Consider the following 19,792-nt stretch of genomic DNA (forward strand, 5'->3'; position numbering starts at 1 on the left):
TTTTAACAAGAAGTCGAAAATATCACTTTTTACCAAATATGACAAAAATATTCACCAAAATTATAGAATCCAAGATATCATCACGAAATGAACAAATCTGAGAAAGGTCTACATGTAGTATCTATATATGTAATATCAAAGCAATTGAACTTTTGGTTTTTAACAAGAAGTCGAAAATATCACTTTTTACCAAATATGACAAAAATATTCACCAAAATTATAGAATCCAAGATATCATCACGAAATGAACAAATCTGAGAAAGGTCTACATGTAGTATCTAAATATGTAATATCAAAGCAATTGAACTATTGGTTTTTAACAAGAAGTCGAAAATATCACTTTTTACCAAAAATTACAAAAATATTCACGAAAATTAGAGAATTGAAGACATCATCACAAAATGAACAAATCTAAGAGAGGTCCACATGTAGTACCTATATATGTAATATCAAAGCAATCGGACTTGTGGTTTTTAACAAGAAGTCGAAAATATCACTTTTTACCAAAAATTACAAAAATATTCACCAAAATTAGAGAATTGAAGATATCATCACAAAATGAACAAATCTGAGAGAGGTCCACATGTAGTACCTATATATGTAGTATCAAAGCAATTGGACTTGCGGTTTTTAACAAGAAGTCGAAAATATCACTTTTTACCAAAAATGATAAAAATATTCACCAAAATTAGAGAATTGAAGATATCAACATGAAATGAACAAACCTAAGAGAGGTCTACCCAAGGTACATATACACCAAGTATCAAAGCATTCAGGCTTGTAGTTTTCAAGAAGAAGTCGAAAAAGTAAAACATTGACACGGACGACGACGATGGACAATCACTCATATGATAAGCTCCGCTCGACAAAGTCGACAGCGGAGCTAAAAATCAACCCACACCTTGGTGCCACAGATTTCAGTAGGGCCGCCAAAGCCATCTGCTGAGAGTCAATCACTATAAACAGATGAGACTCTTGATGGATTCCTTGTGTTTAATGTTTTGTAGGTGGTTGTGTTCCACTGGGTCCTGAATGATTCCTGGATAGTATATTAAATTTCCATTATAATTGAAAGATGTCCCAAATGTACAATATGGGTTGAATTTAATAGATCATTTGCATATCCCCTTGTACATTTTGCAACCTCCAATCAATCCATGGGCGTCCTTGAACATACAATGCTAGGCTTAGAGAAGCAGGAGTTAACTGAAATAATCTAATTCAATCTGACTGGTAACCTAATTATAATTAATTATTTCTATCAATTTATTAGTCTGTGGCGTATTTTTCAATAAATTTTATACATTAATAATAAATAACGTATGTAAATAAAAACTAAAATGAAAAATTAAAATAAACTTAATAGATTGTCAGTTAATTTTATAAAATTTTCACATATAATTTGTTCCATATTTTATTTAAAATTGTCTCACTATGATAGCAAACAGGCTTATGACCCACATATAAATTGGATAGTGAAGACCAATGAATCCACGTATTCATAAACATGTGCTTCACATGTTTGTGGAAAAATTATTTGGAAAATGATAACTTTGTCTTTATCATTTATTTGTTCTTATTGTACACAGTGTGCATGGTATTTTAAATGTTAAAAGCTCCCTTGTTATAATTGAGGCAATTAAATGAACTGCTGAATAGTGACATACATTGTACAGTGTATATATACAATTTGCTTACCAGTGATAAAGGTCTTACACTACAATTACATTTCCTACAGATGACAATGTAAAAACTTATAATGAACACTGGTGCTCAATTAACAGAGAGGCAATGAGTCACATACTTAGTACGGTATGTACAATCGAAAAAGTGTTAGCATCATCACCAAAATTGGACATTCTCAAAATGAATCAGATTCAACCACATTGTAACTGACAATATTGGATACAATGACCAATCCATCTGTTTTATCCCATTTTTTTTGCTAATATTCCACTCGAAAATCAAGGCTTGCTTTACCTGGTATTGTATTTAACCTTTTTAAGTGCCAAGGTCACCTTTTTAAGTGCCAAGGTCACCTTTTTAAGTGCCAAGGTCAATTTTTGCCACCATTTACATAATTTAGCTTGTAATTTGTTATTGTTGTTTCCAAATTTTGACCAAGACCTATAGCCAATAAAAAATTCTTCCAAAATTCTTCAATTTGTTTTAATAATTACACAAAAATAGGCAAAAAGTTGCACCTTAAATTTGACGGGAAAAACGCTATTTTGTAAAATACAGTAAAATACTTTATTTTCGCTTGGATTTAATTTTCGCTATTTTTGCTGAAGGAATGATTCAGCGAAAATTAATTCCAGCAAAAATAAAGTATTCTACAGTAGACAAATATTCTAATTGTGGTGTGAAACCTATAGTATAGGAACCACTTTACTTTTAGAAATAAAAGAAGAAAATAAAAATTGACCACATGTCTGCATCTACCAAGTACAAATGTATTCAATTATCAATCTGTATGTACATGCAGATACTGGTGGATTAAATGCATGTCATTTTAAGTAATACAAGAATTTTGTTCACACAATACTGTAAAATACTGGCTATTTTAACTGAAGGAATGATTCAGTGAAAATAAAATCCAGCGAATATACCTTTTTTTATATATTTTACATTCAACTGGCCAAACATCAGTGAAAATAAATTCCATACAAAACACTAAAAATGTCTTCTAAGCCAATTCCAGCTAATGGATTTTATACAGATATAATGATTTTAGGAATACCATATGATAAGCATTCATTTTTAAATTAGGTATTTATATTTTTTTAAAACATCTAGTGAAAGCCCCTATGAATAGCCAATATGATGCTGTATAATAGATCAACAGGCAATGCCTTGAACTATTTTTTTTTTTAAATCTGTAGAAATGAACAGGAAGGACATACACTGTTACAGTGGATCAAGTTTCTGGGAAATGAACTAGGCACCATGCAGGGCATGGTTTGGACTCAATGAGTATGAAAATTAACACACACTAACAAACAGGCTCTGTTTTATACAACTGTACGACTACTGATATATCAGATAATCATCTTAAGCCAGAGATATTTGTGATGTAGCAATGGTGAACGAAGGTATTACCAGTCTGTATTTGACAATTTCTATAAATTACTGACAAAATGCAATTTAGAGTTTTCAGAATATTACAGGAGTATACTAGTAAAAAATTGATTGGCATGAATTACAACATGGTACAAAGATTAATTGCCTGTATGCAGCTGATCACATACAGACAGAGCAGTGGTAACTGTGGTTTACATCATCGAAATGAGAGTAAAACACTGAAATCCAGTTCAGAGCATATGCCACAGTTGGAAAGCCACATTTCCTTCTTTCTAGTTTAAAGACATGTACTGTATTTGCTTTATTGTGCATCTAAGGTGATAAAATAAAAGCCATTTCTGGCATATGTACGCCTCTATTAGATTTGCACTTCTCATAGAGCGAATACTGTGATTTCCAAATTGCCGAGAAGTCTTCGTCCACATTTTTGAAAATAAAAAATATAGTTTTAGTATGTGAAAATTACTAAAAGTTGACTTTAGTGTTCTGAGGGTTTATTTATAAATAGCAGGACAATTCAGGAATTGAAATGTTTCACTGTACAATATGTTTGTTATATCAACATGTGACAACATGATATTTCTAGGGGTTTAGTTTTATTAGGTGACAGATGGCAATATATCTGTCTATAATTGCCATGACAACATAAAATTAAAATACACAGTATGTACATGTATATGTATATTATAAGGTTATCAACAAACATCACTTGTTTATAGAGCTGGTTGATGATTTAAGTGACGATATGGTATCGTCGTGACGATATGGTATCATCGTGACGATATGGTATCATCCATGAACTAAAGCCATGGATATTGCAGCCCATAACACCACAATTACCATCACACTGCAAAACAATCCCATGAATAAAACAGCCCAAAATATCACACTCCACAGGAAATGATGAATAAATTCCATGTATTTCTTAGTTCAGATACAGTTGAAGAAAGGTCTGACATAAACTGAAACCTTCCATAGACAAACTATCATGCAGTCGTGTGTAATGGAGAAACCCAGACACACAGCTTCAAGAATGCATGTTATTTTTGCATGTACATGTTTACATATTCATGTTTAAAGAATCTTTAAATTTACTTGTACATGTAGTCCAGGAACTGATGAGCTGCACTCAGTCCATACTTTGAGAATGCCCTGCAAGTTACCATTTTAGTGATCGCTATCAGGATTTACGCTAGTGTCTCGGCAAGACCCACTTACACAATTTTAAGAAATAGAAATTTTATCCTGGATAACCTTATTAGAGATTGGACCCCAGCTTGACTGAAAAACTGGGTCCCTTTCAATAATTGGAGTCAAGGAAGCAAAATATGGGGTTAACACAATCTCTGGCTATGGTGATATCTTATCCTAATGCTCCTCAGTGGTTAGCACCGTCTGCATGCCAGTCATCCCAGGTTATCACTGTTGTTATCACGTCAATTTCAAACTTTAGGACAGAGTCAAATGTGATTCTATTGTGTCTATGTATACACCAATACAATTGAGCTAATTTACCGCGTGCTTGTTAAAGTGATTATTTAATCACTGCTGGCTTCTAAATCATTTTAATTATCCAGGAAAGAAAAGTTCAGGAATTTTGCGAGTCAGGCAAAAGTGTGAAATTGTAAACTATTTAATTTTTGCTGCAGGGATTTTTTTCTGAATTAAGTTTGCTACATGTATCATTAAAACTTGTCACCAGACTTTTTTTACTTTTGCCATACGATTTATAAACAAGCAGCCTATCGGCTGAGATAGCTCCACTGTTAGCAATGCACATTTCAATTAAAGAACTGAAGACATCATTAGAAAATGAACAATATGAATAGTATCAAAGCAATCGGACTTACAGTTTTTAACAAGAAGTCGAAAATATCACTTTTTACCAAAAAATTACAAAAATATTCACCAAAATAAATTAATTAGAGAATTGAAGATATCATCACAAAACAAACAAATCTGAGAGAGGTCCACATGTAGTACCTATATATGTAATATCAAAGCAATCGGACTTACAGTTTTCAACAAGAAGTCGAAAATATCACTTTTTACCAAAAATGACAAAAATATTCACCAAAATTAGAGAATTGAAGATATCAACATGAAATGAACAAACCTAAGAGAGGTCTACCCAAGGTACATATACACCAAGTATCAAAGCATTCAGGCTTGTAGTTTTCAAGAAGAAGTCGAAAAAGTAAAACATTGACACGGACGACGACGACGGACGACGGACAATCACTCATATGATAAGCTCCGCTCGACAAAGTCGACAGCGGAGCTAAAAATATGGTCATTCACGAAAATGACAAATCTTGAGCCTCTTACCAAAGGTAAAAATATTTTGTCAAATCCCAAAATTTGATTTGAGTACATACATGTGTAGTGGAAGTATTATATGTACCATAAAATCTGTATTAGAAGCCGCATCCCTAATAGAAGTCACACCTATACTTTTTGAACAATTGAGAACCAAACATTCTCAATTTCTCATATGTGTAGATGCTCTAATAGAAGCCGCATCCCCACTATTGCATTGTACCATTTTAATAGAAGCCGCGGTTGACATTGAGTTTTATAAATTTAATCACCCACAAATCTCACAAATATTTATAACTGTGAACAGCTGATAGTGCAGATATTGTTTGGCAATATCATCTTAAAAATTAAATAAAAGATTAGATAGGAGTCAAACAGATGTACAAATCGATAGATCTATATATACTCACCATCGATGCAATCTGTGCCATCGTCACTAGTATATTCATCTTCACACTGACAAAACCCAGACACACATTTACTATTCCACCCACAGTCAGAACTAGCTGTTGAAGGTGTGCAAGGGGCTGGAATACCAAAGAAAAAGGAAAGAATGGTTACAAAAATTATTTTATTGATTTATAGATGATCTTAAAGTGCATGCGTCAGATGGCCATAACGCATTATTATACAAACAAGCGTCTACCCATGAGCGTTTGCATTTTTAGCGCGTGTTGTTATCGTCGATTGGGACTCAATTCCCGCGTGTACGCAGGTGACGACCCCCCCCCCCTTTAAGACGAGGAGTCATAGAATATCATTGTTCACAAACAAGCATTTAACCACACGCCTTTGGTTTTAGTGTGCGATGTTATTGTCACTTGGGACGGCCGGGTGACATCCACACCACTTTATTTTTTAAAAGCATGGCTTTGGAACTCTGGCTTTTATTATTCGAACTGAAGTACAACATTGAATTCTCAAATAACCAGAATGATGATTTAATATATTAGGTAACTGGAGACTAGTGTAGCTATAAAGCAGTAAGAGATGGTAGCTAGGCTGGATATTGGAATTATTGGGAGAGTAAACTATTTTTCGCAATACATTCTTGAATTTCATCCTAGTCAAATCACGAAAACTTAGCAGCAACAAAATTAATGTTTTGCAGTAATGCATTAATCTGCTAAGAAATTGATTTTATGTTCACGATAAAGCGTACAAGTCACAGTATCACATGTCTCACTCTTATTTCATGATCAAAAGTGACTATGCAATCAACGTAAGAAATAATTCAGTTCATCACGACTTTAATTTCACAATAAAAAACCGTCAAATTCCTACGCAACTCAAAAAGTAATGGATGAATTTTCATGAAATTTACAGGTTTGGTTGTCGTTAATACAAATATCAGTTGATTTGAGATTTTATATATATAATCCCAAGATATTTTCTCTTAAGATTGATGTCAGTAGGCATGAGTGATTTCCGCCTCTTGTATCAATCTGAGCCTTAGGTGAGGATTAATGCTACTCTGCAAGTAATCATAGAATAGTGTTGTAGTCAATATCGATAATGATTATGAAAGTTTAATCTACAAAGTGACCAACACGTGCAGGGTTGCAGAAAAAAAGGTTGTACTGTGTATGCTTTTGTAAATTGTTGACCAAATGTTGACAAATAATACTGGGGTAAAAAAATAACATAGGGTAAAAAGATATTGCATGGTACGGAATGGATACTGCAAAATATTGCTGCAGCTAAAACAATAGAACAAAATGGGTAGCACAGTTGCACATATAAAAAACTGATATACTGTATCTACCAAGTCTGAAATCAGTTAAATGGCCGAACCAAAAACTGTTCTACCCGGTACTAATAAAACTGCATAATTAACCTTTCCCCACCAGACTTTCTTGTCCAAATTTGTCTGCACTTTTTTCTCATATGTGTTAAATATTTCTGGAAATGAACCCTAATTTTAGAGCCAATAGACAAAAATGTGAGTTAATTTTCAGTTTTTTGTCCAAATTCTCTGAAGGAAAGTTCAGACTACTTTGTGATGGAAAGAGGGAACTGGTGGTGATCATTTTATTACAATCAAAATATTACAAATGGTTATTATTACATGAAAGTGCGTGTGTTATGAAAGATCAACAGTCAGTGCATTATTGTAACACTAACAACAGCATTCCTACTAATAGTCACAACATGTACTCTTATTTCCTCAGGGAATGCCTATATCAGACATGTACTACTTGGTATGCAGTACCAGGGACAGTCTTCTCTCAGAAGCATGGCGTGACAACTATGTAGCCATGCACAGAAATGAAATCTTTGATTTTCATGAAAACTACTGTAAAATACTTTATTTTAGCTTCAATTAATTTTCGCTGAAAAAAGTTTTTGGGTGTTTTGTATGGAATTTATTTTCACTGATTTTTGATGAGTTGGATGTGAAAGATAGGAAAAAAGGTATATTCAATTTTGAATGTGTGAGAATTGAGTCCCCAAGTGACGATAACAACACACACGAAAAACGCAACACTGTAGATAAAATAAAATCAAAGAAATCAGTAAAATCAAAAATAACCATAATAGTTGAAAGATGCAAAAAATGACATTAAAAAAAACAAATATAGGATATGCATACAAGCATATGCATATGACAAATTTTATTTTAACTCTGGGACATTAGGCTGAGAAAACAAATATTTGTAGTTCTAATCACTGTGTGTGCAATTTAAAAATGTGTATGCTACAGATTTTTTAAAAATTTCTTTTTGTTGTCAGAATTGCCAAAAAAAAATGTTCATGAAAAAGACAAAATTAAACAATAAAAATGTGCACATGCATCAGTTTTTTGGGAAAAATGAAGCAGAAACCTTTTCTCTGATGTTCCAGTCCTTAACAGTATTACCGGTACTACACATGCATTTCAGTGGCTGGAAAATTTGACAATACAAACATCCCCTACATACAGACATGACAAATTTCTGTTTGTGTTTCACCGCTAAAGTCAATTCACGCATTTGATACACTTGATTGGATGTGAGAAAACAGTCCCACACCCAAAACCATTGTTCGTTGTACTTCTTTGGGGTGAAAAGATTGCTTCAAAAGATGGTCTTTTTGCCAGTTCTCATGACAAGTCTTGCACAGTAGAATCTAGTATTGTGAAAACAAGGGCGTTTCAGATGTCTTTGTTCGGTAATTTCTATCCACCTATCTATAGCTGACATCTTACACATAGAAAAGCATAATAACACCTCAAACAACGTAAATTTCTCCGCTGAAATGTTGCCGCATTTTGAACATTTTTAAATAGTTCTCACTATTTAATTTTGGATCAAACAGACAGATTTTCTGAAAGGCTATAGAAATTGAACTAATTTTTGAAAAAAGCCTAAAAAAAAAATTATGCGAATTAATTCTTTAAGAGGTGACAAACATTTGACTATTAGTGGCATTCAAAGGGTGAAGCCTCACTGCAAATTATCATCGCACATTTAAATTTATTTATATCTTCCTTGGTTAATTAAGTACAACTCCCACATAACAGCGATAAATAAAATGTGACTTTTGTAAGACATATACACTAATCCTCAAATGTGCTGTGAATGTACAAAACAGGATTACTGGTACTGAAGTAACATATTTTAATGAGATCATTGTAAACCACTTTTATTTTATATAACAGTGACAGTCCTCAAGGAGGTTTGTGCCGAATTTTAGATTATATGACATCGTTTTTTTTTATCATCGTAGGGTCATGTTATAATTAGGGTCACTAAACATTTTTTCGAGAAACAAGTCTTACACGAACCCACAATAGTCTGTTAACAGATTTTACGATCTAAAAATGCAACTTTAACATGTCATGGAATTTTGTTCAAATTAGAATTTTTGCACTAGTTTTATGGTGAAATTATTTCTATTAATATACAATACATAGTTCTATCCCATAATGCACTGTGTACATGTTTAGTAGTGAAAAATTTGTACTGGTATTCTACTCAAACTCAAAGAACGGCACAAAATGGCCATAACAAATAAATATTTAAATCGTGAAAATATATGTAATAATGTCAATTGAATGGTGATATGTCCCTAATGTATACGTGTAAATGTTTGTATATAGAAATATATATATTTGCATTTAGTGAACAATTATTATTCAATATATATTAATTCATTCAATTTTTTCATTCTTGATAAACGATAGGGCTTGACTAGGCCAGGGAAAAAAAATTCTCTGTTTCTCTTTTGATGGAAATTTTAAAATGAGGTGATTTTTTGTTGTTGTTGTTGAATACTGAGCTAAAATGGGGGAAATCTGAAACAAGTGCATGTACAAGCGCATTTTCGAATGCTTTAGAAAAAAAAAAGTAGTTCAAAATGATGCGCATGGAAACGAGAAACAGAGATATTTTTTTTCTCAACCTTACCAGCATTAAATATGTGGAGGTTTAATATATAAGTGTAAGGCAAAATAGACACAGAAATAGTATTCGTGGTAGCTGTCATTTATTTTATTGAATTTAATGTCTCAATCACCATAAAGGAGATCTATGCAAATTGTGCATAATTAACTTCTCTCTGATAGCACTAGAAATATGGTTTACTTCTCACAAAGTAAATACACTACATGCAGCTGCATGCAGAATGTCAACTGCACATTTACAAATGAATGAATAAATAAACCGAGTAAAATGGATGATCTGATATTACAGATTGTATGACTAAATATTATTGACCTGACTGATCACTGTAACTGAAATGTCAAGGATATTGATAAGCCTTTCACCTTTAGACAAGTTTATGGTTCGTATTATAAATTAATTTCCGAAACCATAATCTGATATAGATAGCATCTTTGCTCGTTTTCAATTTCGGTCGCTGGTATACAGCCGTGTAACTAAATCAGACCAAATGTCCATGTAAAAACAACTAAATCACATTCAGTTATCATGGAATAGGAAAGCAATCATAACTCAAGTTATTTTTTACTAAGGTATAATCTTTTAGACAGCAGCTGTGTCAATGCAGTTTGGTAATGCCAATTTGGTCAGATTTTGTACAGATGTAGTTATAGATAATTTACATGGCATCCAAAATAAAAAGAAAACAGAGCCTTTACCTACATTAAATTTTAATCAGACTGTTCTTCTCTACACATACGCAATACTCATTTAACAATAAAATACATAAAGGCCTGGTTATACACTACAGATCATTGAATTATGATTGTTTATTTCAATAATTACTTGAAAATAAATTAATGTAATAGCGGTAATAAAATATCAAAGATTGTCAAATATCAACAGCAATACATGATGTAAAGCAGATGAAATTATCATGCACGTATCGTGATAGATGTATGTAATGAACAAAAGATCTTGCATGAACAAAATTATGAGATAATCACAAAATCAAAGCAGTAGTTAGTGATAATGCTTATTCGGAAATTGTGTACTGCGCATGTTTTTGAATACACGGTAATAATCTGACTCATTTCTGTAATAACAATAATAATAATAATGATAATAATAATGGTAATAATAATAATAATAATAATTTTTCAAAAATCTAGAGAGGACAAGGTCATGTATTATTTTTTGAAAAACATCTGCATTTTGCTTGCCTGTGATTTTATTAGTATTGGTAATGTTACACTCTAGAAATAAAGATCATCTTTCAATTTCAAAATTTCAATTTCCAGAATGAAATGTATCTCATCCTCTATCACAATATGCAATTGAACCTTTCCAAGCGTCCAATGCATTCTGTGATGCCGCTGACGCATACATGGAACTTGCGAGAACTCATCACATACCGTCGTACATAGATATACTTTCGCACATTTTATAAATCCTTAAAAAGTATAAAGTGAATAACAAATACATGTATACATGTATGGTAGACATAAAGGTCTCTGACATGAAATGGAATTTCCATGCATGTAGTAAACAACTGCTAGTATTTTTAATTAATAATGCATAAATAAGCCTGCTATCACCCATATCATACAAGTGCTGCCCCAGAAGCACAACATAATTGTAAACCAATTGAGACATCAACAAATATCACAGAGGGTGTCAAATAGCTTCAGCGAAATTCAATCTTTGTAAGGCCCCAACATTATCAAATCATGATTTTCTGTTGAGACAAATAGTGATAGTCATTGCGCAGTACAAATTGTGATTTTCATATAAACAAACAATGTATATGTTGCATGGGACCCAACACAGTGTAAAGCCTGTACAGTTTTAACAGTTTCGACTACACCGTATTTAAAGCACATGTCTTTATTAGCACACATTAAAAATTGCCCGTATTATATACTGAATCATTTGAATATGACTCATTTTGATCACACATGTGCTACTAACAGAGGAAATATGGTATATGATTCTGATGAGATGAGATGAGAAAGCGACATGGCTTTGGAGAATAATATACCGTGTATCTATAAAAAAATCAGACATCTTGTGATCCCTAAATACTATTAAGCACTTTATAAAATTTGGGAATTGTGACATTTCCTCGAAAGAAGCGTACATCAATGCCAGTTTTGCTAAAAATAACTGCTGAGTAAACAATTTTAAAAGTGTTTTCGCATTATTTCTCCTTAAAACCTATATTTTCAGATTAAATCAATAAATGGCAACAGCATCTCAGTGAATCAGTAAGAACCACGTCAAATGGAATATTTCAGTGTACACAGTAACTCAACACTTTGATACTACAACTGACGTCGCAGTTCTAAATAAGTGTCACCATTTCTAGATGAGTTTAACACAATACATACTGTTACAAATGTATCACTGTGGCACAGATATCGTTTATTATTAGGACACTTTTAATATTATCTACAATACAATCTACATTTATAAAATCCAAAAATATTTGTGTCTATGGATTTGTCGGCTATAAGTCTAATCTTTATATCATCTTAAACGTTATAAGATTAGATAATAAAGCAATTCATTCATGAATTCCAGTTAAAATATAAAAAGAAAATTCAGGTCTTTTTGCCAATTTACTCAATAACAATCAATCTTGGTCCCTGTGGTGTGTGAAGGCAAGGATGTTGATAGCCAATGTAGACCTATAGTAGGCAAACATTATAAATGTAGATTAGAATTAGTATCTATAGCGCAAAGTCCTACAGTAGGCATATTTTATACATGTACAATGTATATGTAGACAAGAATTAGTATCTATAGCACAAAGTCCTACAGCAGGCATATTTCATACATGTACAATGTATATGTAGATAAGAATTAGTATCTATAGCGCAAAGTCCTACAGCAGGCATATTTTATACATGTACAATGTATATGTAGATAAAAATTAGTATCTATAGCACAAAGTCCTACAGTAGGCATATTTTATACATGTACAATGTATATGTAGACAAGAATTAGTATCTATAGCACAAAGTCCTACAGTAGGCATATTTTATACATGTACAATGCAGTGTTCTCCCCACATAGAACAAAGCATGGCGATACCGCCATGCTTGGCGACCCGGCCGCCACGCTTGGGCTCGGACCGCCATGCTTACAACTTCACCGCCATGCTAATAGGATGCATTGTTTACATCCTTTTGACCCGCTCACACGTAGCACTGCATAAATTATCACCGTCTACGCCACGGCGGTTTGAACTTGCCGGGACAAATTAAACAGTCCCATTGTTAAACACGTGTGAAGTACAGACGCTGTCAATGGGGAACAAATTGTCACTCAAGTTGCAAACACCAAGATCTATACGACTAAACATGTAAAGGAAAAATAGGTGATGCCGCCCGGCTAAAACGTACAATCACCGCTAGCACAGCACAGAAACGGAAGCGTGTAGAAACACGGAAACGGCGTGAGGCTGGTTTTGATAAATCGTGGAAAAAGGCATTTCCCTGGTTAAGGTCAATTGTTCAGGTAAGATTTCGTAATTTTAGAAATAAAATGCCAGTGTGTGTATGTTTTGCCGATCGTAAGAACATCGAACATGGTAGGCCTACACCGATTTCAATCAACATCTTAGACACGAGGCTGGTATAGACACGACATGAAAAAAAAACATCACTCGTTACTGTCAACTTTTTTTAGATTATTTATGGATATCTTCATAGATTAATGGGTACGCGTATGTTATAATTTGTCCAAGCAAAAAAAAAATCGAATTTTGTAATCTTCCGGTCACATGTTGACCTGTGTAGGTATTTCCAAGATGGCGGCCTGTCAACGTCTTGCGAACGACAGCTGCTATCATCTCGCGCTATGATCGATGGAATCCCGATTTGTATACATAATGCTATCGTTACGTTTTAATTTTAATTGAATAGTGACCTCATGTTCTTTTTTCCTCGAAATTCCCGAGTCTCCTTGTCGTTGACCTGACAAACCAACATGTAAACAACATGTTTTGCAGACGAAATGCTATCCATACGGCACTGGGTTCCCGATCGTGGCACAATTCAATCGTTATGTTTACATTTATTTGAACCTCAATCCTCATTGTTGTTTTTTTTTATTATTTTTCATTTTTTCCCACTAGGAATGTTGTGCAGTTAATGCTCAAAGCACGTCTATGACGAGTTTAACTACAGTAAGGCAGCCAATGTTTGGAGCACAACAAAGTCAGAAGGATTAGTTTAGACTAAGTTTTATGGAACAGTTCACATTAAATGACGATCTTGTCAAATTATGGTATATTATGTAAAGTATTATGTAATTTAAATAAAGTCTCTCATACATTTTAATACTGTATTGTATGTTTGTTTTTGTGAGAGTGAATCCTGAAAAATATGCAAATTAGTATGCAAATTAGCATGCAAATTAGACCGCCATGCTTGCCTCTGAGCCTGGGGAGAACACTGCAATGTATATGTAGACAAGAATTAGTATCTATAGCGCAAAGTCCTACAGTAGGCATATACATGTATTATACATGTACAATGTATATGTAGATAAGAATTAGTATCTATAGCGCAAAGTCCTACAGTAGGCATATTTTATACATGTACAATGTATATGTAGACAAGAATTAGTATCTATAGCGCAAAGTCCTACAGTAGGCATATATTATACATGTACAATGTATATGTAGACAAGAATTAGTATCTATAGCGCAAAGTCCTACAGTAGGCATATTTTATACATGTACAATGTATATGTCGATTAGAATTAGTATCTATAGCGCAAAGTCCTACAGTAGGCATATTTTATACATGTACAATGTATATGTCGATTAGAATTAGTATCTATAGCGCAAAGTCCTACAGTAGGCATATACATGCATTATACATGTACAATGTATATGTAGATAAGAATTAGTATCTATAGCGCAATGTCCTACAGTAGGCATATTTTATACATGTACAATGTATATGTAGACAAGAATTAGTATCTATAGTGCAAAGTCCTACAGTAGGCATATTTTATACATGTATATGTAGATAAGAATTAGTATCTATAGCGCAAAGTCCTACAGTAGGCATATTTTATACATGTACAATGTATATGTAGACAAGAATTAGTATCTATAGCACAAAGTCCTACAGTAGGCATATTTTATACATGTACAATGTATATGTAGATAAGAATTAGTATCTATAGCGCAAAGTCCTACAGTAGGCATATTTTATACATGTACAATGTATATGTAGACAAGAATTAGTATCTATAGTGTAAACAGTACACATCAAATGGAACAAATGAACTATGATTATTTCATCATCACCTAGCGCTCCCTTGTTTGTGAATTGTTATTGTCCATTATGTACACACTAACAAATCAAAGACCCAAGAGTGTAATGTGTTGTTTTTTTTTCAATGAATAAATATCAATGTTTGTCGCATGATGTTTTGTGTGTGAATTACTGATCCGCGACGGCCTGTCGTTTACATGAATAGAATTTAGTGAACCCATACAAAAAAGGAACATGAAATAGGAAAATCGGTTACTGCTGATTTGAGAGTGGCGAGAAATGTTTGAGAAGAAGAAGTGTACTGATTTGATTAAATTAAATATGAAAGTAAAAAGGGCTGCATGTTGCTAGGTATTAAATTAAGAATCAAATAAATAAATAACATTAAATTTAGTGTTACATGTATCTGAGCATTGCCCTTTGGGGTCCTACGCATGTTACAAGAAAAGACTGTTTACCATACTATTTTTTTACGACACGCTTTGTAATTAACACAGTAATGGCAGCCATCTTGTGGTCTATTTATCATTGGTTCCTGGTGAAGACATCTCCTCATATCTAAACTTTTGGCATAGTGACACACATTTATACAGTCCGAGGTGAGGTCGACTGATTGGTGTTGTCTTGAATTATTTTTAAAATCTGGGTTTTTAAAATACATGTACGTTAAAAGTAAATTTTCTATGGTCACTTTCCTCAAAATGGTATTAGTAATTAGCAGACTTTACTGTTAGTTTAGCAAGCTTCTTTCTACCTATATAAATCAACATACATTTTGTATGCGAGTGTTTCAGTCCTGTACTTCAATTCAATAGAACTGCATGGGAGTTCAGGGATGCTGAGCACACCGAATTTCAACACCAGAACTACCGGTAATCATCATTAATCATACCCTTTTTCCCCAACACTGTTTTGTAATGTATAATCATCTAAATCTGCTAATGTCGATTTGTATCCTTTAATTCACTTTTTTTTTCTATCAGGGTATTTTTTCCTATATTTATTCGTTTTTGTGGCACCAGGTCGCATAGGTGCTAAAAACATAAACCCAGAAACAAACTTTTGAAGTGGGTGATTTATCAGGTAAATATAGTACTAAAGAAAATTGAACAGCAGATGTTATGAAATGTACTCTAAACTCTATGTGTACTTCTATTTGTGAGCCCCTGATTTAAAAGTGTTGCAACAAACAAATAAATAAATAAAATCCATGGGCTTTGATGCCTCCGAAAATTGCCAAGACCAGTAATGTAGGTTAACTCCACACACAGAAGGATACATTATGATAAGCAATCAGCTGCATCTATGTAATGGGTCGTTTTACCCACTAGTTTGAACTGGAGAGCACCTAGCACTGTTGTACCGCACATTCACTGTAAAAACATTCATTTTCACTGGTATTTAATTCCACTATTTTGATAGCTAATCACACTCACATGATTATAATTCACAGGTTTCACAATGAGTTCTATGCTTACATGGATTCAACTTATTTCACTTATCAGTAAAAAAAGCCTGAGAATAAATTAATACATGTACCACAGTAGCAGTCCAGATACATTTGAAATTGAGACAACATTCTTGAAGTCAGCTACTATATGTAAACATAAATTTTGCTCATGTGATATCAAGATGGCAATTCGGACAATCATTGAAATTGTCATCTTTATATCACATGGGCAAATTTTGTACATAGTATGCTCTAAATTCACAGTGATTTTCTGACGAGGGGGGTATGTAAAATAATCGACTGAAAATAACCCCTTAATGCTGCTTCTAAACAAAATAATAAGTATTTGGGCATGATTTAAATATTGAACTACATAAATACGATGACTGCGATCGTTTCAGATATAGGAACGCATTTTCACAGGGTGAAAACTTTTTGTACAGCGTCATCATAACACGTCACCCTGCAATGATCAGTGCTGGCTGTGACTGTCTGAAATTGAAATCTTGATTTTCTTAATTCAATGTGTATATCTTGTAAATTACACATGCTTATCAGGAAGTCTTTACGAACACAAAAACACATGTATAATTAACTGCCATGATGCCATGATGTCATTGGTTCTCTCCACGAGCATAAGAGCATAACGCACACTCTTAACACCAATCAGGGGATTAACACCTCAGAACATAGGTGTTTTCCGACTGGTTATTGAGGAATTGTGGCAAGGGTATTATGTAATATGCTGCTAGTTTGCTCTGCCATGAACAGTATGGTACAATCTTGGAGATTGAATGTAAGTTCACACCAGTTGTACCTCCCAAACTAACAAATTATGGGTGTGGTGTATCGTAAAAAAAACTATTAATGACCGGCCTAGATTTTGAAAACAGCACACAAATGTACTCAGTCTGCTGAGGACTGTTTCTCTTCGCTACTGGCCTCGGTTGAGAGACCTACATTAGCACATGGAAACTGACAGCACAAAAAAAATGCATACTGTTTGCCATCATGGCAAATTAAGTTCTAGGACATTGAGGCCATATTAAATATTTAACACACTTGGTATATTAAAATCTCTAATAAAATCACACATAAACAAAAATTTGCATAAATTTATTGTATGCTAGATTATCGAATTATGTTTTTTTTATGACCATAGACCTCTGTTATTTACACTAAGTGCATGCAAACTCCCAGTGACCAAATTCTAGTTTTATCCAATAAAAAGATACATTTGTACGACATGTAAAATCTGCATAGGCAAGGCCTGGTGGTTAACAGAAACACTATTTTTTTAATTTCGCCTGATGGACAATGAAGGAAACTTCACAATATCCTATTAACATGCATTGGACTGATATTTAACAGACTTACCTGGATCACCTTGCCCTAGTACTTTATTTTGTAAACATAACAGACACACTAGCAGATAAAATAGTTCCATCATGCTCTGCCTGTGGTCCTGACCCTAGGAGGATAATAACGAGAAAGTGAAAATTCTTTTTTATGCTTAATCTAGTAATATCACAATCCACCAACCATAAACCTATTTCTTAGATTTTCACATGCACAAATTTTTATAAATTTCGGTGGTGGATTCAACTGCAGTAGTCGCTTATTAGCTCCCTAGTTGCATGATGAAGCGTTCTTGAATCTGCGCCCCCCCCCCCCAAGAAAAAACGCTGAACGTCATTAAATTTCATTGTTTATGTTTATGTTATCCAAAAGAATTATTTGGCTGTGAAAGTTTGTGTTTTTTTCCACTAATTTTGCAAGAATCTGAATTTTGCACTTTATAACGATAAATTAATTTTATTATTTTACTTGCACTTGTGTGCCAGCTGACTGTTACTAAAACACAAGGCATAAATCACAGCTGATATGAACATGATGCAGTAATTTCAACTATCCATTTCTTATTTTAAAATGTAACATCTGGAGATACATTAATAAGAGGGGGGGGCAAGGGTTATTTTCGTTCAACGTAATTGCAATATTGAAAATATAAATTCCGTAATTCTGTAATCACAGGCTAGACGTACAACGTAATCAATCAAATATTTTTTTCGTACACTGTAAAAATGTGTTATTTTTCTCGGTATGTACAAGAATTTACATCCGAATAAAAAAAGTCGTAAAGAAAAAAACGTGTGTAATATAAAACTTTCACATTGGGTATGATAAATTAGGTTTAAAACACATTTTTAAGCTTGGTATATTTAAAATTGACCAGATAGCACCTCCCTTAAAGGGTGGTACTCGTCGCGCCACACATGCGCAAGATATATGGGTCTCATTATACTCTAATATAAACAAAAATGGCGTCTTTTGAGCAGATCAACGAGTACAAACTGAGACGTTACCAAGCTTTAATTAGTTATTTCTTAGGTGATTGGTAGGTATCGAGGGAGTCACTGACGGTAATTAGTGCAAGCTGTGCCCAGGTTAAACCTCATACTTGTGATTTCCATTAGAAGAGTGCATTGCATTATGGGAAAATCAATACTAATCAACATAAATGTCGCACATGTGCAGCGCGTCGACTGTCGCCCTTTAAGCTTTCCAGAGTTTGTAGATAAAAGATTGTATACAAATGAATCTAAGTACGTTCTGCACGTGATTATATTTTTTTTTTTCAAATTCATAAATGTTAAAACGTTATAGTCACAATTCACAATGTTCTCAAACAATATTAATTTCACTACTTTAATTAATCTAATCGGCAAGATCAAAAAACTATAAGGGTTACAGAAACAAGGACGTGTGAAAAAAACACCTAGGTGTAAGGCTAAAAAGGTAAGATCATTGAGGTAAAATTAAGAAACATACATGTAAAGTTATACCAACAAAAAATGACACGACTTTAAAATCATGGGGTTTTCCAAAGCGCAGACTATTGTTGTCAGTGACGGACACGAAAACGACCAGTGGGACAGTGGTGATGTTTATAATTAACTCTACGCTTCGAATGACACTTGGCAAGTATACATTGTTGTGTAGTGCTTAACACTCGCAATAAACACTTTCTCCACACGAAAAAGACACCGATCGTACCCCTGATACTCATTCATTGGACCTTCAATGATTGCGTAATCGAGCTGTATTTTCAAAGTTATGTAATACTTACAGCAAAGCACTGATCGATCCCGGGTGAAACAAACCAACCTTGGTGGCCGAATACAAACAATAAAATCGGTTTCGTCTCTTCTCTGCCAAGATGAATGACCACTGAACTTTGGGTGAGGTTCGACCTTTTACACATCCGGGATTTATGGCTTTTC

At 33.5% G+C, this 19,792-nt stretch overlaps 1 protein-coding gene across 1 annotated transcript in view; it reads right to left on the reverse strand.

Moving 5' to 3' along the window:
- Positions 1 to 19,759, reverse strand: part of LOC100368931 (uncharacterized) — a 38,968-nt gene extending 19,209 nt beyond the window's left edge. The window contains exons 1-3 of the mRNA XM_078007969.2: positions 19,639 to 19,759; positions 17,886 to 17,979; positions 5,814 to 5,930 (exon numbers count right to left, since the gene is read on the reverse strand). Of these exons, the coding sequence (XP_077864095.2) occupies positions 5,814 to 5,930; positions 17,886 to 17,958 (190 nt within the window). The 5' untranslated portion in view covers positions 17,959 to 17,979; positions 19,639 to 19,759. The remainder of the gene's footprint in view (positions 1 to 5,813; positions 5,931 to 17,885; positions 17,980 to 19,638) is intronic.
- Positions 19,760 to 19,792: the final 33 nt, after the last annotated feature.

Source organism: Saccoglossus kowalevskii, chromosome 8 (genome assembly GCF_978046115.1).
Source record: "Saccoglossus kowalevskii chromosome 8, keSacKowa6.1, whole genome shotgun sequence".
Taxonomy (NCBI): Eukaryota; Metazoa; Hemichordata; class Enteropneusta; family Harrimaniidae; genus Saccoglossus; species Saccoglossus kowalevskii.